Source organism: Paramisgurnus dabryanus, chromosome 21, assembly GCF_030506205.2.
Source record: "Paramisgurnus dabryanus chromosome 21, PD_genome_1.1, whole genome shotgun sequence".
NCBI classification, from domain to species: Eukaryota; Metazoa; Chordata; class Actinopteri; order Cypriniformes; family Cobitidae; genus Paramisgurnus; species Paramisgurnus dabryanus.
This window is the reverse complement of record NC_133357.1, coordinates 18,528,128-18,552,334: the sequence shown is the minus strand read 5'-3', so window position 1 is coordinate 18,552,334 and position 24,207 is coordinate 18,528,128. Positions and strand designations below refer to the sequence as shown.

The 24,207-nt window shown below is 36.4% G+C and overlaps 1 protein-coding gene across 2 annotated transcripts; it reads left to right on the top strand.

Annotated features, from left to right (window-relative positions):
* Positions 1–1,279: 1,279 nt before the first annotated feature.
* rnd1a (Rho family GTPase 1a) lies at positions 1,280–13,774 on the top strand. 2 transcript variants are annotated; one of them, XM_065286104.2, is made up of 5 exons: positions 1,284–1,571; positions 1,869–1,956; positions 10,487–10,596; positions 10,675–10,809; positions 10,898–13,774. In XM_065286104.2, the coding sequence occupies exons 1-5, from the start codon at positions 1,452–1,454 to the stop codon at positions 11,141–11,143; spliced, it is 699 nt and encodes a 232-aa protein (XP_065142176.1). In that variant the 5' UTR covers positions 1,284–1,451; the 3' UTR covers positions 11,144–13,774. The 2 variants fall into 2 exon arrangements, with proteins under 2 accessions (XP_065142175.1, XP_065142176.1); XM_065286103.2 differs by having other exon boundaries at positions 1,280–1,571; positions 10,487–10,809.
* The last annotated feature ends 10,433 nt before the right edge of the window (positions 13,775–24,207 follow it).

Here is a 24,207-nt window from a genome sequence, read left to right as displayed (position 1 = left end):
CTGTCCATGAGGGGTACGATTCATAAACAACACATTATAATTTTCACTTTTAAGTTTTTTATCTGTTAGTAGGTCTTCCTTGTTTGGAGCACAAGTCCTTTATTTAAACTTTGAGACAGAGACAAAGCGAGAAAGTAAAGCGCTAACAAAGAAACCACCAATAGTTACATAATCATTTTACACCCAGGAGCATATACAAAGAGTCTCAATTTAAATGGAACACTATGTGCGACAGTCCCTGAAATAAATATAGCATCACAGCGCCTTATAATCTTCATATCATGTAATTAGCGTCAATGCACAGGAGAGGAGCTTAATTACAGTAACATTACCCCACACAAACAGTGGGATTGGATCATAGATTTATTGTGTCCCCTGACATGCACTCGTTCGATTAAGTTCTCTGTGGTCAAAGCCAAACAAACCAATGAGAAATCAGAAAAAGACTCAAAGTGTTGCTTAACACACAGTCAATAATGCCTCGGAGGCTATCATTTATTTACACAACTCACTGTCAATAAAGCTTATCCGCGTGTTTTGGATCATTACGTCAGAAGAAAATGTGAGGATTTTTTGTAGGCTATATATCAGTTTCTAAAATTTAACATGTTGCTTAAACCTCTAGTTGGTTGATATCGCAAAGTGAATCTCGACAGCATAAGAAGGTCACTGGGCTGCACATACGAAAATTGAGCATGGTTTTTGGTGTATTGATACCATTGGGAAAATAGTTTTACTGTCCATGGTTTAACCATATTTTGTAGCAAAACTATGGTTATTAGCAATGGTTTTAGTTTTGTAAGCATGGATTTTGGTTTTAACTGTGGTAAAAATATGGTTAATTTCATGATTTTTGCACTTAAAATTCTGGATGTACATTATCTTGCTTATTACACTGCTACCTGCACAAGTAAACAATTTTATAAGCTCGTTGGTAAAAAAAAATTCAAACCTGGCATAAAAAAAGAGACCTGCAGTGCCTGGATGAGAGTTGTGTTATCAGTTTTAGAGGTTGTTATTAAAGGATGACAGGTCTCAAGAATGTTTACAGTCCAACTTTATACTTAATTCATTATGTAAACTATTTACATACACAAAAACCGAGTAACAGTTTTTTTTTCAAAGATTTTTTTAGCAAATTAAACAAGTATTGAAATTTTAAAGCTTGTTTTGTTAGAGTTTATTATTGGATGTTGAAGACCTAGCGCATAATATTTGCTAAATCAATGTACAGACTCCGGGTGGGTGGGCAGTGAAACTGAGGCGCGTGTAGGAAAGCGCAGCGCTGATTGGATACCAGAGCTGTATAAATTTCCGCAGTGCCGTATTTCTCTCTTTCGTTGCTATTTAGTTTATACCCGAATGCGGTCACAAACTGAACAGTGCCGTTATACAGGACTGTCATCGTATACAGGACAGGTTTAGTGTCACTGTTCACCGTACTACTGAAAATGAAGGAGAGGAGAATCAGCCAGCCTTTGGTAATGCGTTGCAAGCTGGTTTTAGTAGGAGACGTTCAGTGCGGGAAAACCGCAATGTTGCAAGTGTTGGCCAAAGACTGTTATCCTGAGGTATGTCATTTTTCTCGTATTCACAGACTGGTTATTGAATCTACGAGTTGTGTTAGGTTGATATGTGCTTCAAATGAAGATTTTATGTGAGAATGTAATGCAGTGTGGTGAAGATTTAAACGGCTTAATTATACACACTACGCATGTCTAATATAACGACGCTATACGACTGTGCACGTGCTGAATCTGGAAAATCAACACCTCTGTAACAAACAACCATTGCTTTATAATAAGCGAAATGTTTTTCGGTTTTTGTTGCTGTTTAAAGATGTATAATTGGTTTGATGTCGTTTTCAGACATACGTCCCGACAGTGTTTGAAAATTACACAGCTGGGCTGGAGTTAGAAGAGCAGCGTGTGGAGCTGAGTTTATGGGACACGTCAGGTGAGTGATACTCGCCTAAAATAACAGCTTCACTACATATTGGCATTTTAAATAGATTGATAAACGAGTTATGAATACCGCCAGGCTTGTTATCGTGCTGAACGATAAAATATAAAATATCTGTTGCTGAAGAATGACGTCATGACTTATCTCAGACTCCTTCGTAGGAACTTGTACCCGGAAGAGCACAATTGTTTTTTACTTTAATTGCTCTATTTTAGTATTAAATAATTTAAAAAACATGAACATGGATAAACATATCAAATACCATTCAGTATGATACGATAATAATGATACATGATGTGATAAACATTTATCTAAAGAAAAGCATGGTGAGTTTAAATCAAATCTTAAAACTTATTCACCAATGAAATAATTCAGGTTTAGATAAGCCTGAAGTTTCTCGACTTTATATTGTTCTATGATGTCTGAAATATAATTGTTCTCGTTTCCGTGTCTTCCAAATAAATAATTTATCACACATCAATTTGACGTACTTGCATTTTCATTTGAACCTCATTTTATTCGTAGACAATTGCTGGCAACATACAATCTTGTTTAAAATGTAAACAAGTTAGTTATTTTAAGATTTGTACTCCTGTTTGTTTTATTTTTGTTTTTCGAGTGAATCTTTGGCAATAACAGACACATGCCTGGTTTTGACCTCATTGTAGATCATCCATATGGTGATGTAACAAATACCCTCCAGTCTTACTTTTTGAGTAAGTTTATATGTGTGCAGTCACTTGGGCATTCATTACTGTAATGACAGATGTTGGGTAGTAGGTTAGTTGAACAATATTGGACAGACACACTATCAGCACCTGAGCCCTGAGTCAGGATGGGGGGCAAGAAATGCAAGCTGAGACTCAATATCAAGCATTGGATGTAGGCAGTGTGCCATCTTCACATTTTGCCTGTCACATGGTCAGAGAAAAGATCTGATCATTTTTTGGTTTAAACATTTAGTGGAATGTGTCATTATGAGATATATTCAAGATTATGATTCAAGGTTGAAGCCTATGATGACGTGGTAGGCTTTTTAGTGATACTGTCTTTTTGGAAATAGAAAAGTGAAGCTCAATTGCTGTGGTCTCTTAGATTAGAGCCTTTTGTCTAAGGAATGTTTAGTCTGTGTTTGTGTAAGCTGCTGATTATGAGCACCATTAGGATTAGACTGGTAGTAAAGGAGATAGCTGAAGTTTTTAGGCTAGGTTATCTGAAATAAAGCTGTGGAATGTGGTCTTAATATTTGGGTTTAACAAGTTAGATGATAAAAAAATGGTATTATTGTTTTCATACTACAGAAGAAAGTATGTAGTCTCTCTAGCTTTTACTTTATTCCATATTTTCTTTTTAATTTGAACCATTCCAGTATTATTCAATTTTTTTTCTAGAGTAAGAAGTTTTTTGCATTGAGCCTTCCCACGCTTATAAAGACGAATCTTTGTAAGTGTATCGGTTTACCACTTTTAAATCCCACAACGGCTCTCATATTGCATTCAGGGTTCTTTAAGGTCATGTTGTGTTAGATTATGTACTACGCAATGTATCAGTGACGCTTAATAATGACGCCAAGTCTGGCTGCTTGAATTAAATGAATAGCTCTTACCCTCAAGTTGTTCCAAAACTGTATACATTTCTTTGTTCTGCTGATCATAAAAAGAAGATATTTTGTAGAATGTTTGTGGGGCACCACTGACTTCCATAGTAGGAAAAATAATATGGTGCCCCAGATCTATTTGGTTATTAACATTTTTCAAAATATCTTCATTTGTGATCAGCAGAACAAAGACATTTATACAGGTTTGGAACAACTTAAGAGTAAATGATGACAGAAGTTTAATTTTTCTCTGAACTTTCCCTTTAAGATGCACTTGCTAGCATACGTGAATGGATACTGTTTGAAAAGGGCACCATTCATTAAGCTTTTTCATTTTTCTCTGTAACACGTCATGATCATTATTAATTACGAAAATAAAATAAATAAATAAAATTAAATCTTTATGAAAATTTTCCACTTGAGAAATTTATGCGGAATTTGGTTTAAAAAAACATTTGGAACACTTTACATCAAGTATTTATTAACATCAGTAAATAAATTAGCTTACTAACAATAACAATATAGTTTTCAGCATGAAATAATCTTTGTTAAAGTTAGTTTATAGCAATGCAGTTGTTCATGTTAGTTCATTGTGCATGTTAACAGTTACAACTTTTAATTTTAAAATGTATTAGTAAATGAAGAGTTTAATGTGCATTCATCTTTGTCATGTTATATTCATTTAGTTGACTAGTGGTATACACGGATTAAAAAATAAACATTAATGGCATTAATCAAATCACTTACTTTGTCATATTAATAACACTGTCATTGCTGCTGTCATCCTTGGGACGTCGTCACTGAACTTTTTGACAGCGATCAGCTGTAAAATGTGTTGGTCCTGCTCGATTTTCATTTACTTAAAATAAGGAAAGCTTTTAATAAGATCCCCTGGGGTCAATGTAGCTTGACAGAAGCTTGATGCTGTCGTGTGAGAACAAGCAACAGCCAGCATTTTTCAGAGTGCCCGAGTGGTTTATGCTTTTTCCCCGTCACAGAAAACCACTACAAGTTTATTAATGCCATCAAAAGTATTATTTTGTTTTTGTTTGTTTGTTGATCATGAAGTACAAAGCAGATGAAGAAAACTATGATTCTGTGTGTATTCAACGCACCACCATTGTTGTTTACAGTGCGTGGAATGGTGCACTGTGATTTGTTGAGCAGATTTATCACAGAGATGGAGGACTGGCATTTATCATGTTTTATTTGTTAATCCATTAGCTAACATTTAATAATGAACAATACTTCTACTTCTAAAACTAAGATTAAAAAAATGCAGAAGTATTGTTCATTATTAAATGTTAGCTAACGGATTATAGTGATGGAAATTTTCGTTCATTTAGGTGACTCGTTCATTTTCAGTTCGTTCACCAAAATGATTCGTTCAGACTCGTTCACTGATTCGTTCAGTGACCATTTCTTAATTTTACAAAAATACGCCAATAGGTGGCGAAGATGTGTGTCATTATGTGTTATAAGACAATGAATGACTTTTTGCAAAAACTCATTAGTTTTTAATAAAGCTCAAATTGTGAAATACTAAGCATAATTTTATCAAGTTACTGAATATATTAAGACACACGTACATTCATAGTACATCTAATCTGGATTTGTTGTAAAAAAAGACTCCTGTGCATGCCTCCTCTGGTTCAGTCAGTCATCAGATCCTCGTTCACGAATCATATAATTTCGGTCATGTCGTTCAAGACTTCGTTCAGACGCAGATGACTGATTTAAGTTCGGTGAAAGGGTGGATTAAACTATATAGACATATAAAACTATATTAAACAGAAATACCAATTTTTTCAACAGTAATTACCTTGCTTATCATTTGTATTAAGGTAAATAGTCCGGCTAAACATGGTTACTATAACTTTATTAAAATAAAACCACATGGTTACTATAACTTTATTAAAATAAAACCACATGATTCTTTCACAAGATTGTTTATGTTGCACTCGCTATCTATACGATCTCTCTCATTCATTAGGTTGTAACCTGTACCAGTCATTCAGTTTGTTTAAGAACGCGATCTCTCTATCTCTCTCTCGTTCGTTCAGACTCAAAACAGCGGCTCGGTCAGTGAAGGGCGTATTCATTCAGTACGTTGAGCCAATCATATGCTCGGCCACAGCTTATACTCGATTGCCATTGGCTCGTAGTTTTGTCACTCTTTGAAGGCGGAAAGAAAGCCGCGCATCATTTGTCCGTGCTCCTCAAGAAGGGAGGGAAATTTCAGTGAACGAGAAATATGAGTCAATGGATGGCGTGAACGAGAACGATTCGTTCACATAAAAGATTCGTTCAAAAAGAACGATTCGTTCACGAACGTAACATCACTAACGGATTAACAAATACAACCGTAAAGTGTTAACTAAAAATGTATTGTAAAAAATAAATATTTATAAAACTGACTACAGTTTGTATCAAATCTTCAAAATTTGTTGGCCTAAGTTTAATCTGTTCTTACCAAGTATATAATTGTGCATTGGTACTAAAATATTAGTGAAATTGAGACAAGATGTTTACATTTAACAAAAAAAACCTAAATTTTCAGGAACTAGTAAGTTTTCTTTAAAAAAAAAAATGGAATTTAGGAATACTTCCTGTCCATACCCATTTTAGCTCAAGGCTTTCCTGCTACAGATTTAGCTAAACTAGCTCATCATTAAAGTTAAATTTCCTAACCTTGAGTCCATATTAGAATTAAGAAGGAAAATTGCATTTTTTTCTGCAAGATTTTAGAGTTTGAGAAAATAATTTATAAAGCCAATCAGCGCTTATCAAGCACCTCCAATCTATTCCCTCATTATGCTTTGTTAAATTCGCCCGGCTTGGTTAGGTGGCGGCGTGCGGGAGGAACGTTGGCAAAGCGGTAGAGGCTCAAGCACCCACACACAAACACTCATCAGCATACGTGAACAAACACACTCTAATCACAACTAATTACACAAGCTGTAATTGAATTTGCTCATCTGGTTCTCTGCTGCTTCAGGCATCTCTTCACTCGCTCTCTAGATCAAAGAGCAGACAGCCATGAGAGGTTACAACCAAGCTTTTGTCAGACTCTGGTATGGACCATTTCTACAGCTCTTATCAATTGATATGTGATAAGAGGAATAGAACATTTCGAATAAGTTGATCGAACAGAAAAAAGCCAGGTGTGAAGAGCAATTGGCAATTATTAGAACACAATGACAGAGATATTTTACCAATGAGTTCACATATATATATCCTCTCACACATCTATATCATGCAGTTAAGTCTTACATATGATGCGATATGACATGGGTCAGTTGCAGAGGCGTCATGCCCATTCAAACTGAGGGGGCACGTGCCCCCTTGGTTTTTTGAGCCAAATGGATTTTGCATGCAACCTGAAAATCAAACAAGCGTCCATCAATCGGTAACTTGTCTTTTAATCTGTTTAATATGCACAATATTATGAATTCTGTGCTGCATCCTTGTCACTTTTCAGAGATTTTTGCCGTTATGATAGTGTTTTCAACATGTTACATTACTTTCTGGCGGCAGGCGCTGCAGTCAGAGCAGCCGCAGACGTCATCAGCGTGATGGCGCTCACGAGCTTTCATGTTGCTGCTGCATTTGGCTATCTGAGGAATTAAAACGTGCAAGAAACCCTCACAACATTTTCAAACCCCTGTACGGTAATGTACAGTTAACCTCCTCTGTGTAGAAAATGTATGGTTTAAAATCTGACCGTCTCGACGTTATATTAGTAGAAATTTCTACTTTTACTAAACACAACGCCAAAGTTCGCCAGAGTTCACTTGGGCGCGGGATCACACATGCTCACATATGAGGTAAAATTTAATGCAAAAATTCGTTCCTCCAATCATTTTATCTAAACATATTTTTTTAAATCATTATTGAACATTAAAATCAATCACGTTGCTATAGCTTATGTCATTTTCGTTGCTTATATACTTTATGGATTTAAAATTACATTAATTTCATAATGCAGTTGTTCTGCAAAATGCATTAATGACACAATTAAACAAGTCATTAAACAAAACTTAAATAAATAAAACATGTTGTATCTGTTTTAAATATGATACCAATATCATGTCATTATTCCGATTGAATAGTATTTTGATATGAAAGTGAGTCAACACTTTTATTTTGGAGTTTTTTGCATGAAGGCAGGGGCGCTCATATTGTTAGAAATGTAAGTGGCATGGAAAAGACTGAAAGCTATATAATATAATTCGTTTGATGTATGTGTATGCACAAATTTCTGTGAAGTGTGCACACTCTGCCCCCTTAAAAAATATTGGTGCATGACGCCCCTGGTCAGTTGTAGCCTAGTGGTTAGAGAGTGAAACTAAAAACCTGTCACAGGTCAGTCGTCTTACAGCCAGTAATAGCTGCCCACTGCTCCGGGTGTGTAAGTGCATTTAACCCATCCCAATCAGTAGTAAAGGTGTCACACTTTTTTACAAAACATGTCACTTTCATGTGAAAAAATTGTATAAACATGTACCTGAGCTTTAAAAAGTTCCTAATATGATTAATATATTTGGTACCAATATGTACCTCTGAGGCAGTAATATGAAATCTTTAAGCCCAGGGTATAGTCTGTTTTTTTACGTGCGAAAATTGCATCACGTGTACTCACGTACACGCACCCTCACGTACATGAAAAAATTGACTGTACTTCATCTTTAAGGTGCAAAGGTGTACTTTTTGAAAGGGTACAGCCCCAGTGGCAGCTTGAGTACAATAGTGCATTCTCAGTATATTCAGTGTCTACATTTATAACAGAAGTATGTGACCCAGAGAAACTTACTAAACCCCAACCATCTGAGTCTAGACTCTCTAATAAGCAGAAAACACCTAATAGAACTAAATATTGGGATCTAAGGCATCTTTAATGGACTTGCATTATTTTCTATCAACATACAAGAGCCATACGAGTGTGTTTATGTGCACATCTTTCAATGCCGTTGCCATGGTTACAGAGTAAGATGAGGTTTAATGTGCACAGGGGACGAGACCTCCTCAGCAACTCGCTTTGTCAATAAAGGAATCTCTCAGATTTACCCACATACACGCACATGCCTAACATAATGCCATTTACATCCTATGAAATTGAGGAGCTTAGAGATGCAAAAGCCGATACATGGCACCTTCGTAAAAAATAAGATCATGATATTAACCCAATGCTCTCGGCACGTGTTATACGTTCATCAAATACTTTCGGTTAAAAGTCCATTTTCTTTAAAAAAAATCCAGATAATTTACTCACCACCATGTCATCCAAAATTTTGACGTCTTTCTTTGTTCAGTCGAGAAGAAATTACGTTTTTTCAGGAAAACATTCTAGGATTTCTCTCATTTTAATGGACTTCAATGGACCCCAACACTTAACAGTTTTAATGCAGTTTAAAATTGCCGTTTCAATAAAGCTTCAAAGGTCTCTAAACGATCCCAAACGAGGCATAAGGGTCTTATCTAGTGAAACGATTGTCATTCTTGGCAAGAAAAATAAAAAATATGCACTTTTAAATAGGGGTGGGCCGGTTTGTATTTTTTTATACCGCGGTCGGTAATCATTGCGGTTTATTGGCAAGACAACGAGTTAAATAACATGATTTATTTATCTTCAATACAAAACACGTGCAAATTACTTAAGGAACATGTAAAGTGAATATTATTTCCTTCCACATTTCTTCAATTTCAACATTCAACAACTTGAACGATTAATATTATCAGTTAAAAAAATTTTTTTAATGCATTGTCCTACAGACATTTCGCCACTTTTCTATCCTTAATTTTTGAATAGCCTGTAAATTACGCAAATTATTGCTGCCCTGATGGTCTGGTAAAATAACCATTTGTATGAGAAATCACTTGTACTGCATATGTGTCCGTGCTTGAGTATAGCAGACAACGTCACCTGTATTTCTACTCAATGACAATTTAATATTAAAATCATATCAGTTTATGTTCAGTTAACAAGTTGCGGTTGTTAACAAGCTCCGTGTATAACATCCCCACATATACACACAAGTGCAGACCAATGTTTCAAGTGTTTTTTTTTTTGCGGTTATGACGGTAAGGAGCTCAGACCCGCAGCATGGGTCACGTGACCGCGGTATGGCGGTAATTCGGTTACCGCCCCAGGCCTACTTTTAAACCCCAACTTCTCTTCTTCATCCGGCTATGTGACGAGCCAGCGCAACCTCACGTAATTGCGCAATGACGTCGAAAGGTCACATGTTACATATATGAAACGAACATTTGCGGACCATTTTAAACAATAAACTGACACAAATACATTAATTAGTATCATTTGAACGGTCCTCTTTCTTCACACTTGTAAACACTGGGGCGTAGTTTCGCATACGTCATCCGTGACCTCTTGGCGTGATGACGTATTACGTGAGGTCGCATTGGCGCGTCACAGGACAGAATGCGAAAAATGACAATCGTTTCACTAGATAAGACCCTTATGCCTCGTTTGTTATCTTTTAGAGTCCATTGAAACTGAAATTTTAAACTGCATTAAAACTGTTTAGTGTTGGGGTCCAGTAAAATGAGAAAAATCCTGGAATGTTTCCTTAAAAAACATAATTTCTTCTTAACTAAACAAATAAAGACATCAACATTTTGGATGACATGGTGGTGAGTAAATTATCTGGATTTTTTTTAAGAAAATGGACTAATCCTTTAAATTTGCTTAATCCCGGCCTCAGGCCATTCAGAAATACCACTTTTTTGGCAGAATCCATTAAGAGTCTGATAAAAAATGCTAATTTACAAAAAATCATGTCAGACTCACTTCAATTATAGTATGAACTTTTATGGAATAAAAACAAATCTCAAAATTGCAGTATGCTTAGTATTTGGATTCATTAAGTAAGTGTGTGTTATTGATCTTTGTTGTGTTTGCCATTGCAGGTTCACCTTATTATGACAACGTCAGGCCTCTGTGCTATAGTGACGCAGATGCCGTTTTGCTCTGCTTCGATATAAGTCGCCCTGACACCGTTGAAAGTGCCCTAAAAAAGGTGATGCACCTTACATTGATGTTTTCAAAATACTTTATTGCCAGGTATGGTAGTGTAACAATGTGCATCCCTCTGCAGTGGAAGGCAGAAATTATGGATTTCTGTCCCAGTACGCGCATAATTCTGGTCGGCTGCAAGACGGACCTGCGCACAGACGTTTGCACATTGATGGAGCTGTCCAATCAGAGACTGACACCCATTTCCCATGAGCAGGTTAGTCGATCACACCCTCCTTTTCCTACACCCTTCTTGTGTTTATTTCCTGACGCTATACGTCCTCCTGTCTTTTTTTCACCTATAGGGAACATTGCTAGCAAAGCAGGTCGGAGCAGAGGTGTACCTGGAATGTTCTGCGTTCACATCAGAGAAAAGCATCCACAGTGTGTTTCGCTCAGCCGCGCTCATGTGTCTCAACAAACTGCAGCCACCCATTAAGCAAAGTCCAACTCGACGACTCTCTAAACGCCTCCTTCACCTGCCCAGCAAGGCGGAGCTTCTGAGTTCCAGCTTCAGCAAGAAGAGAACCAAGAGCTGCTCTATCATGTGAGCCCACATTTGCCGCTATCCACATCTGTGCTCTATGAGAGGGTTGGTTAGGGGCTTTGAGAAGAGGGGAGGGCATAAACTTTCATGATCCCACCCACTCTCTATATACTTATGTTCTTCTTCCATTCTGACACCCTACCTACAAACACACTCATCTCTACGTCAAAGAGCAGATGCTTAAAAATATCAATTAATTTCCCTTTACCAGCGTATGGCTTTACATGGACTGCATTTTGTATTAATGATCAGTCGGACAAAGAGGGAATATTGGACGTGAAGTGCATCAAAAATATTTGTGGTCTAATTTGTTAGCTTGCATTTGTGTAAAAGAATAAGGTATGAACTGTGAACGCAAGCTGATATTCAAAGCAAGAGGGTGCCATTCTGTTGCACAGTCTGCACTTTAGTGGATGTGAGAGATTAAATGTTGGGACATGTCAGGCAGGAGCAGATAAATAAATACAGGTTGGCATTAGTTGCCATTTCAATACCACTCAAGTTTGTTTACACTCTTTTAAGGTTTTAAAAGTGTATTAGGGAAGGGAATAATCTACAATGACACAAGCGACATGATTTGAAGTCATGAAAGAGTAAGTAGAGGAGCTAAACAAGAATATTTCCTCTAGATCAAATAAGGATGCTAGCTTAGATATCTATACGAAGATACTGATCGAATCCAAATGTGTTGGAGATGCTGACGCACATTGTTTACTCTCTCTTTCTTTACTGTAGTCATTCATGCTACTAAAGAGTTGGTCATAAATTGGGTGAGGTCCTGCACTGCCCTACATAGCCAAACAAATGCATATGAGATTGCTACAAAGACTTGTCCCAGCTGTTGAGGGTTTTTTGGGGATAAGATCTTTCTTAAAAGTAATTTTGAACATGGGTTGAAAAGATCAGAAAGAAACAGGATGGGAGATTACTAAAGGACTGACAGATACGTCAATCCACCAAAATTGATCAATGTTACATAAGAATTTGGATGTGCCTGTTTACGTATCCTTAAAAACAGGACTTTCATCTAAAAACTCTGTCCTGACCCCTGAAAGGTTACATGTGATGCTACATTAATATTCATTATGAAAAGTTTGTATTGTGATGCATTCGGTCAGCTCACTATCAATGGCGACTTATCTCTCAACCTAAACCTCATGGTAGTAATCTCTGTTTTAAATCCCACTATCCCTGGTTGTGTAATGCTTAATCATAAAATGACTAAATCCTCGCTTTGGCTTTATAAATGGCCATGTAGACATGAATTGTGAGTTTAGATGGGGATTACGGGGAATCGGTCAGAACTGTAGCTTATATTTTAATTCATCAAGTGGACAGTTTGGTAAATAAATTATGCAAGTCTCCCATTTGTAAGATTAACTGCTTTTCCCATTCATTAACATAAACTGAAACCCTTGGGGTTTGTTATTGTTGCCTTACGGACGGTTATTTAAGGGTGAGTGTGTTTACAACCTTTAACAATCAGCTTATTGTGTAAACTGGACAACACAAGATGACCGTGTCGAAGAGAAGGCCAAATAAATTTAATAAATGCATCAGAATTATGACAGTAAGCATGCTGTGGGTTTTGAGGGTTGGTGTAGATGTACGTCTACAGGATTAAATCTGATCATGAATTATATTAATAACTCTGGGTAAACCTTTCACTAAACGCCATCCCAAAGATTTGGTAGTGGGAATCTGTCAATTGTATATTGGATATTGTACGAACATGGTCGAACGCACAGCCTTGCATAGTTTATTTGACTCGTACGTGTACACAAGCGTTTGCAATGCATCTCCTGGGCTACACACTACATTCTCCATTAGGCGCATACACGACCTACGCGTACAATGTACCAGGGTTTCCAAAATCCGGCAGTGCGCGTACAGTACCCGCACATGCTTCTGATGACAAAAATATTGGACCCCCACGTACATTTAAGAAATGGACGATACACTGGCCTTAGGAGAAACAGTGAACATACAAACTGGTTTTGCCTTAACTGCACCTCTGAACTTTGTCAGTATTATATCATTTGCATTAATTCAGATTCCAGTTCACATGAAAAGTTTGAATCTACATCACATGCTACATAATACAGATCCTTAATACTACTATTGCTTAGCAAGTTAAGGTGAATTGTATGTCTGTAAACCACTCGAGAATTTGATGAAAAAGTGAAAATATGGACAAGTTCTCTTACTGTAGCATAACAAATGGCTGCACAGATAAGGTCATCATGATAATCTATAATTAGTTTATAGTTTAATATGTGATGCATCTCACAGGCCATTATCTTGATATAAATGTGTTATTGTTGTCTTATTTGGTAGCACTCTTATATATGTTTGCTGTGGTGAACCTCCACCATCTTCCTTAAGTCTAAACGTTAATGGTGTGCATAATTTTGTAGCCCTTTAAAATAATGTCTGTGGATCAAAACATTTAACAACAGACGGTATGACTGTGTATGAAATGTTATGTGTAACTTATTAATGAAAAAGTAATTATTGGTGGATTTTTGTTTATTTCCTTAGTTTCAGACAGTCTATTTTATATTAAATATTGCTTAAAGGTTTTGTTCCTTGTCTCATGTCTGAAAATAATTAAAACCTGGATTTGTTCAATAAATGCAACTGTTTGTATTCATTTTTGATGCGGTATGAAATTCTAAAGTGTTCTAGTACAATCTCTATAGTCAAATTTGTTTCCTTAAACACATTTCTCTCCCACATTTCTGACTACCACTGATCTACAATCAGGTCAAGGTCAACATTTTTCATATATCTAATGTATGTGCATTCTTAGCAGTGACAAATTTGTCTCAAAGAGTTATAGCCTATATTTTTATGTATCATTCTTTAAGTCCCACTGTGGGGAAAATCAGGTTTTTATTATTGTTTATGTGATTTTTTAATAAGGTTGTAGAGTCACATTAAAGCTGTTTTTATGGGTTCCCACACCTTAATTAACATTAAATACAAGGACCTTTCAAGGACTTTTCAGGTCCAATACCCTCAAATTCAAGGACTAAATGTGGGGACACATTTCAAGGTAGAGCAAGGTTACATTGTGTTACCTTTAAATATAAATTGTTACAGTTCCCTTTCAAGGTAACTCGCGACTTTGGGGACGCCTCGAGGGATAAGTGTGTCTGAATGTGTATATCAAATTCAACCAACGGTGAGGCTTAACTACAAAGACAGGGTGACGAGGGAGCCAGGAAGTATATCGCAATCTGAAATATTGCCAAAGACTGCGTTACAGGGATGCAGGAAGTATGGCAAGGGAGACGCAGCGTCTCGTTCCCTTCTCAGGGAACAACAGTTTCAGAGACGTTTTCATGTGTCAAACACAACTATGCAAAAAAGTATTTCGGTATGAATCAACATTCGCATACAGAAGATATAAGCATTTAAAGCGAACAGTTTAGCACGTGTGCTTAAAAAGTCTAGAATTTTGATTATATATACACTACACAGAGAATAATATGTTTTTTTTCCAGAAAACTTATTGTATAAACTAGATTCAAGCACTTTCAATGACCTGTATCTATGTGTATATATTTTCAAAAACTTCCCAGGGCCCTGAATTTTTTCCCCCAGATTAACAAACTTTCAAGAATTTCAAGGACCCGTGGGAACCCTATGTTTTAAATTGTGAAGAAATTACTGTATCAGGTAATTTTTATAATGCTCAATCATGCGTTTGAAATAATACAATTCTTGACAACAGAGGGACTAACACATTTTTATGAAGACCTGTAAACTATGATCTATAACAGGGGTGGGCAATTCCTGGTCTTGAGGGCCACAGCCCTGCAGAGTTTAGCTCCAATCCTAATCAAACACAGGCTGAGGACTGTTTGGAAATGACATTCAGGTGTGTTAGATTAAGGTTGAAGCTAAACTCTTCAGGACTGTGGCCCTCGATGCCCACCCCTGATCTATAATATTCCAGATTCCTCTACATCATGTTCCTGAGTCTGTTATCTAGTAGCATACATACTCTTGTTATAGAATATTTATGGTAAAACTAAAAGTGCCTTCATACCATACGCCATGTTCAGCGCTTTCATTGTAAGCATTAAATTGAGACAACCTTGATCAACCACGTCTTAAAAGGCGAGACATTCAACGAGAAATGTGACTGTGGAGAACACTGATATGAAAGAGTCATACCAGAAGAGATTGAGAAGAAATTAAGGAATTAATGTGGAAAAGAAAGAAAACAACTGCATGAGACTGAGAATGCTTGAATTTGTCCCATCCAGTAAGTGACCCTGTCTGTGAAATCCAGGCTAAAAACTCAATCTAATTATTAGATTACAGTAGCATCATTTTTATTTCACATTAATTTCAATCTTTGACATGATTCAAAATGAATCATTTTATGTAGAAAACAATAAATCACATAAACATGACTTTAGCTGGGATTTTACAGAGAGGGTCACACATCTCTCAAAAAGCAAATGTCTTTGGCAAAATGTTAAACTTATCGGATAGAGGGCCAGCACTAAAGAAAGGAATGGAATAATGTGAAGTCTTATGCCTCCAATTACTAATGAGCTTTCCTAGTTCGCCATAGATACAAGCAGAAAAAGAAACACATGCACAGCTTCAGTGCTAACAATGCCATAGATGTAGTACGGCTATAACAATGCGGGATCATTACACACAGATGTACGTTTAACGTAGTGCATTTGCTATGCGCGTTCCAACCTTTAAAAGTGTCATATTATTCATATTATATAGGGCTGCACGATTTGGGTAATTTTTCCCATTGCGGTTATTGATGCTAAAATTGCGATGTGCGATTGCGATTATACTAAATAGTATCATGAGTCAACTTGATGGGTTCTAAGGAAAATCCACACACAGTTTAGCTAAAATGTGTATTTGTAAAACTAGAAATGTTTTCGTATTGCCACGTGATGTAGTAACTGCTCAGTGTCAGTAATCCTAAATCCAAAATACCACCATACAACAGACATAGAGTTTTTTTTTAGCTACCAGATCACTGTCAACCTCCTCTGCATCCATCTTCGCTCTGGTATAAGTGACGACACACACCACAGACGTGCATGCCACACGTGCACTGCCTTTTTTGTTCATTTTTCTTTCTTTTTTTAAACAGCAAGGAAAATCATCAAACTGTTATCAGAAAGTTTGTGTTAACAAGTCCACACATTTATTTATTTAATATAATTGCAACATTTTGCTGTCATATAATTGCACAGGCTGACATCGCGATTGCGATGCGATTAATTGTGCAGCACTAATATTATATATACATTTTCACATGTGATTTGGAAGGGGGTTTACACATGTATTTCGTCCAGTCAACCCTTGTTAAATGAATGTCTGTTTACACACACACAAACACACACACACACACACACACACACACACACACACACACACACAATCTCTAATGCAACTGCAGGCTTTGTGGCCTTAAGAAAAAATTATGTACATAATTAGCATAATAAATAAATTCAGATATTAGCATAAATTATGTGGGACATTTAACATGCATCATTTTATAAGTTCTGGTTTAGTTGAGTAGAAGTCTTTCATTTACTATAAGATAAACTATATTGCAAGTGTAATTGCATGATTTACTCCCTGTGTTAAAGCAGAGTGTGATCTAAGTAGTGTTGTGTTGCAAAACTTGCACAGCTTGTTTATGCAGCCCTTGTAAACGAACTGCACAAATGTGCCCTCGCATGCACATACATCTCTCTCGCTTTGCTGCAGGATTCTTCTTGCCGTGGGGATCCCCTAGGCTCTTCCAAAACCCATGAGGTACACCCCACCCCCCACCCCCAATAGCACATGTACAGTGTGTCATGATGAGCCCCAGAGGTGTGTTGATAATGAATGAGCATATTTGGCTGTTTAATTAGCCAACCATGGTTTTATGGCATCTGCGTCCCTGAGCCAGACAGGGAAAAGGGGAAAGGGTGTGTGTGTTTAGACAGGTCAGGATGGCTCTGTGTGTCTGGAGCTTTAGCCTACAGTTAAATCACAAACCAGGTTTTTGCTGGTTACAGCTGAATATTTAGGTCGGGGAACATGCTTTAGAAATCTGACCTAGTTTAAGGGATGTTAACTGTACAGATGTCCCTCGCTTGGGCTCAGGTGTTTTGACTTTGGATTGCCCTGTGTTTAGTCTGTAAACAACAAAATAACAGTTTAAATAATAGTGATGCACCGATGTATCGGCCGCCGATATTTATCGGCCGATTTTTGATTAATTTGAAACCATTGGCATATCGGCAATAGCACAAGAAAGGCCGATACCGATTGTTTATTAATTAACTGCATAAAGATATCCATTATATGTAAAAAAATGAGTTAATGTTGTTAATAAAATAAATACTGAATAGCAAACACCACCTTTGAAGGTTGTCATGTTGTCTTATTATATTTGTTTTAGCTTAATTTGTGCTTCTTTTATTATGTTGGTCAGTTGAATGTTAATTAGATCCAATCCATGTTCAGGTAAAAAATTATTTGATGCAGAAATAAACTAGCTAATAGACAAACTGTATAGTATTGTATACAAGTGTTTAATATCGGTATCGGTATCGGACAGAAGTTGTCTGTTTAAATCGGTATCGGGCCAAAAAAATCCTATCGGTGCATCCCTACTAAATAATGTATTTTCTCCTTAAAAACATGATTCAGCATACATTTATTATAGACTAGATAAAGTAGCCTACAGAACAAAAAACAAAGGTTGGGTTTTTCCCTTCAAACCAACCATCAGTGAACTTAAATATATTGGTTTTTAATCAATAACTTAAAATCAATAGATCACTATATGTCACTACATTATATTGAATGTAGCCTCCCGGCAAGCGCACTCAAAGCTTTGCTCCAGATGCCGCAGCGAATAAAAAATGCTTCAACTTTTCAAAATGCTGCATCAAAAATGTCCAAAATGGGGAAAAAGGGTGCAGTCGCATTTTCCGAGCAGTTTTTTTTATAAATGATTTATCCGTGCGTTTAATTGTTTTTATTTATGTGCCCTTATAATCTTTAAATCAATACGTTAACTACCTCCCCTCCTCAAAAAGACGTCTCTTCACTTCCTGTCACAAGGAATGCCGTGAGGGTGGGGCAGGGCTATCGCAGACTTGTTTCTGCCCGAGAAAAAATGGCAATGAGCAAAATGGCCCAACTCCTAACGATACAACCAGTTCTTGACACAGAACAGAATCAGTCATGAAACAGAACAGAAGCCAACAGATACTTTCATTTCATGGTGACTAAGTCCCACTGTGGAAAAAATGGAAAAATACTTCTGGAAGAATGACCACTTAGAAAGTCAAATGCACATTTCGGTTGCACCAAAGATACAAGGTTCTACAAAAGAATGAACGAAAGAAAGAAAGAAAGAAAGAAAGAAGAAAGAGATAGAAGCTATTAAAGCCATTATCGTATACTGAAAGAAAAACAACTAAATTTACTTTAGAAAGTTTGTGCAAATTGTTACAAGGATTTTTTCAAGGAAATTTGACAGATTTTTAAAGTACAACTTACCTACTAAAATAAAATCTACTTAATAATGCATGAAACATTTGTTAATTAATTAAATAAGTGTCATTTAATAATTTTTATTTTAGAAGTTAGATTTATTTATTTGGTAACACTTTACAATACGGTTCATTAGTTAATGTATTAACTAACATCAACAAACCATGAGCAATACAATTGTTACAGTATTTATTAATCTTTGTTAATGTTAGTTATGGAAATAAAGCTTTTAATTGTTTGTTCATATTAGTTCACAGTGCATTAACTAATGTTAAAAGATTTTAATAAAGTATCAGTAATTGTTGAAATTAACAAAGGTTAATACATGCTGTATAAGTGCAGTTCATTATTAGTTCACGTTAATGTACCTTACTTACTTATTCATTTAGCTGACGCTTTTATCCAAAGCGACTTGCAATTGTTATTAATGTCAGAGGTCGCACGCCTCTGGAGCAACAAGTGGTTAAGTGTCTGGCTCAGGGACACAATCACAGTGGATTCGAACCTGGGTCTCTCACGCCAAAGGCGTGTGTCTTATCCACTGCACCATCACCACCCCATAAAAGTTGTAAAGTGTTACCATTTATTTTTTTAGATTTATTTATATCGTTTAGGTAAAGTGTATTACTTTTTTTGAATATTGAAGCATTGCTGACCTAAAAATTTAAAATAAATCTTATTTACTGTTGTATGGTAGATTGTATTTACTGTTTGTTATTTTCTTTAACATAGTTGTATGTACTTAGTTCATTAAATAAACTTGATTTTCCACATAAAACGCACACAAACTGGGTTTTTGACATGCATTTTCAGACATGTGCACAGAAATAAAATAAAATGTGCTGAACAGGGTTCATGCAAATAAACACTGATTACCTGAACGGTGACTTTACAAAATTATCATTTACAACAAAACAACATCAATAATATAAGAGCGTAAACCTTAATGACATTTCATTAAAGGTCACATTCTTTCTGATCCCATTTTTAATCCTAGTTAGTGTGTAATGTTGCTATAATAGCATAAATAATACCTGTAAAATGATTAAGCTAAAAGTTCACTGCCAGGCGATTTATTTTCACAAACAGAATTCGCCTTTCAAAGCCTACAGTGAACGTCCGGTTTGGACTACAGCCCTCTACTTCCTGTTTAAATGACGTCAGCAGAACAGTTTTTTTTTTACTAAACTCCTCTCTCAGGAATACGTCAGTCGCAAGCTAAGCTAACAGCAAGCTAAGCTGCTATTGAATCACAACACACTAAACAAGCTACACAATCAGAACTCAATACGTATTGCTGAAGGAGGGACTTCATACAACAAGACATCAGCCCGTTTTGAGGACAATGAAAACAGCGCAATAAAAATAAGTAAATTGTGTGAAAAATAATGTGTTTTTTTACACGTGAAATATGAACACGTTATATTGCGCACTGTAAACACAAAGCTTCAAAAACACAGAAAGAACGGGACCTTTAACAAATATTAAAAGTTCCTATCAGTTCTTATTCTGAAGAAAAGCTTAAATAATCAAAATATTTAGGTGCAAAGGATTGTGGGTATTCCTTACACCATGTGCAAAGAAATGTATGGTTATTTCACGTGAATGTTTTAGTTTAATGGATTTTATATGCTTGAGTTAAATTAACGACAATTTTTGACTTGAACGTGCTAAAGTTTTTGATTTACTTAATAATTTTAGGACTATGTCCAGTGACTATAAAACAGTTAAATAATACAAGAAAATATATAATACAACTTACTATTCCAACGCAGTTTATTTTGTACATGAACTAATTGTGTATTTATTATCATTTTACTTAAGAAAATCTAGTTCTCAAAAAAATATTACCATGTAGAAATTATGGGGGTTAATCTTATAATTTTTACTACACCAAAAAGTTTGTTTTTTCAGTGTACCTGTATTGTTTTGATTGTGTGCAGCTCTTAAAGAGACAGGCTTCAAACTAAAGTCTTATAAAGCCTTAATGAAAAAAACCCATAAAGCCTTGTGTGTGTGGAGAAAGGAGAGAGTAGTGAGAGTAGATGTAAAAGCAGGAGTATTCTTTGACTTTACTGTGTCAGACAATACATTTACTGCAGAGGAAATGTAGTCATAGCAACAGCAGTAAGTCTTAGAGAGCGTGTCTGTGTAGGTTAGCGTTTGTATGCACCTCTGTGTGAATGAATCCAGATTTGCTTGTCACCCTTGTGAAAGAGAAAACTGTACAAGATTAATTATTTAACAGAAACGGCTCTCATTCGCACACACTTATATTCTTTGTATGAAAATGGCAACTGCATGCAGGTGCTGATCAACAGGTGCATTTTAATGAACACCTGTGCCCCACTTTATTATTAATCTATGCCGTACCCATGCAAACTCTTCAGTGACCACATTAGCAATTTACTTGATTTAAATGAACACAAATGGTGATCACTGGATCACTATTGTATTGTTAATAATAATCCAAGACAGCTGTCGCTGGCTGACGTACCATCATCAACTGATGTCACCTGCAATATCACATTTCAAACTCAAAACTCAGTCTCAGTCGACAACAAAGCAGGCAGATCCTCCTCAGATCTCTGTAAGTATGTCAGAGCCAGTCTCGACTGCGCAAACCATCATCAACAGTCTGCATGCTTCAGCACCTGCTTTGAAGGAAGTTCTTTTTCTTCTCAGAAGGAAGCTTGGGCTTATAAAGAAAAGCCCAGCTTTGAGATTTTCAACAGAGGGAAAAGTCACTTCCACCCACACATGGAGAACACCGGGTCTGGAGGAGGATATGAACTGAACAATAGAGACTCATCTGTCGGAGGAGTTCCTCTGTTCAAGCCCTGATATGCCTTACCCTGTCGCCCAGATAACACCCTTTCCTCTCTCTCGTGCCTCTACCAGCCTCTCATCCGACAGCCATTGTTATTTAACAAACGTTAAATCTATTTCTGTCACGACTGATCAAGCAAACAAGGCGGTGCTGAACTTACACCGCCAACCTTATTTTACTTTTCTCACCACAGAGACGGCCAAGATTTGGAAAAACAAACAAGCAAACTCATATAAACCACAACAATGTTACTAAAATCAATGTGTGTAAGTATATGGATAAATTACAATTTAATCTGCTTAGCCTTTGTGTTTTGTCCTTGAATAAATAAGAAGTTTAAAGACTTAACATTGAAATATCAGATCACAAAGTGTGAACAACATGACTAAAACTTGGCTAGAAATACATTTCTGACTGTTGCACACAATGTAGTAGTCAAACTTTGCCAACTGTCCATTTGGACTTGCTTTTATTGTGATTTTGCAGAATAATACGGTTATTGTTGGACAGCAGTCACATTTTAAATGTGCATGACTATGTTATCAAAGGGTTAAAGGTTCAATAATAGCTGAATAATGGATTTTTGATTAGGTCAGAGGAACATTTTTAAAAGAGTAGGAAAACAATGCATACATGCCTTATATGTGCCTGTGTGCGTACAGGTTTTTATTAGGGTTGCAAAATTCTGGGAATTTTAAAGGCTGGAAACTTTCCAAGGGAATTAACAGGAATATATAGGAATAAACTGTGAATTTGAAAAAATAAAATGGCAGAGTTGCCTATAACAGGGAACTTAAATGTAGTTTAAAACAAATCTTGCAGCATAATTTTGTTTCGCCCCTACACTTAAGTCACACGCACACAGCTGCTTACTGAAAGGGCGTTGAGGCCACACCCCTCGCATGTACTTGTATTCTTCCAGAACATGCACAGATAATTTCTTAAATCTTGGACACAAAATAATATCAAAATGTCCATCTTTGCATGTATTCAAAGAAATTACATACATTTGTTAAATTAAACTTCCTGGTGCTTTGTGTAAGCTAGTGTGCAACAGCATTATACCATTGATAAGACAAATACACTGACTAAGAAAACATTTAGGTAAAATATTTACAAAAATTTGTCTAAAAATTATCCCCCACCCCACACACACAAATTCCCTTTAAAAAAATACCTCCATATGGACTACCGGCACATCCGGGAACTTGACTGTAAATTTCGTCACCGCAAACAAAATAGACTTCGTATTGCCTTGCATGCATTTCTGCTTATGACCAAACAAAATGTTTATTTATGTTTGTACATGATATAGTTTAAATACATTTCCAAATAATTCCCGTAAATTTCCATAAATTCCCGTTACGTTTCCACTTTGAAATTTTCCAAAATTTCCCAGATTAAGTTCCCATGGAAATTTACCGGACCCTTTCCACCCCTTTGCAACCCCAGTTTTTATACATGGTGGGCCTTAACCCACGCACATGATTAAAACTGATTATTAAATATACTATGGGTCGGTTACCCGGACAGGGTTTAGATTAATTCAGCACTAGGCCTTAGTTATATTAGGACATTGAAGTAGTTCTTACAAAGCTATGTGCTCCTGCAGAGCTCAGTGGTACAGTGGTACATTAGCAGTGCAAAAGGACAGGTTAAGGGTTCGAACCCAGGCAACACACATACTGATAAAAAAAATGTGTACCTTGTAAAGCACTGTAAGTCGCTTTGGATAAAAGTGTCTGCCAAATGCCTATGATAAATGACAAACAAACGTTACAAAATAAACAAAACTGGTGTGCATATATACAGACAAAACATCAATGGCACTGATATATGTTAAAATATGTCAATGAAACGTGTTTGAAACCACACTGTTTTGTTTAGTTAAAATTCAAAGTTTAAGATGTTGCTTTGGGGGCCACGAAGGGGCACACCCTACACAGGGGCAATGCATCGAAAAGTTTGATATTCACTGTGTTAGGAGAAGGTGATAAAATATTTTGTACACTTTTGTATAATCAAAGTGCTAATAATGGCTAGATGTGAAAGAGAACAGGAAAAGTGCGAAGAGTGTTATGGTTTAAACAGCTTTGAGGAGATTCTGGATAGCAATGTTTTATTGAGACACTCAGGAGGATGATAGTAAACTGATATGCTCTGTGACAATGTAATATCCTCTAATACCATGCAGAGTGAATACAGGGGCTTTGCCTTGCCTGAATTGACTTAAAATGAATGAAAAACACACTGCCGCTTATGTCTATGACATGTCTCTTATTTGTTCAAGAGCTCCTGTTAGCAGAACTCCATTAGATTTTAGCAAACATTGTAAACTTTGTGCACTGTGACGTGTTTTTATTTTCATTTTATGACAATCTCTCTCTCTCTCTCTCTCTCTCTCTCTCTCTCTCTCTCTCTCTCTCTCTCTCTCTCTCTCTCTCTCTCTCTCTCTCTCACACACACACACACACACACACACACACACACAGGCATCTCACACAAACATTTACCTTGATCTGTTTTCTGCAGTGCTTGAAAATTCAGCAGATCCAACTGAACATAAACTGCAAACTGTATGCATGCAGACAACATATGGGTCAGGGTCAGGTGTTGAAGTTTAGCCATGCAGTATCTGAGGAATGTCTGCCCTCCTGTGGAAATAATTTGTAACCCAGTCTATGAGAACT

What these genes read in the sequence shown, in the direction of transcription:
- rnd1a (XM_065286103.2), top strand. Translation starts at nt 1,452, where the DNA reads ATGAAGGAGAGGAGAATCAGCCAGCCTTTGGTAATGCGTTGCAAGCTG. An exon ending in CCAAAGACTGTTATCCTGAG is followed by an intron (nt 1,572 to 1,868) that starts GTATGTCATTTT and finishes TGTCGTTTTCAG; the next exon opens with ACATACGTCCCGACAGTGTT. An exon ending in CACCCATTTCCCATGAGCAG is followed by an intron (nt 10,810 to 10,897) that starts GTTAGTCGATCA and finishes TTTCACCTATAG; the next exon opens with GGAACATTGCTAGCAAAGCA.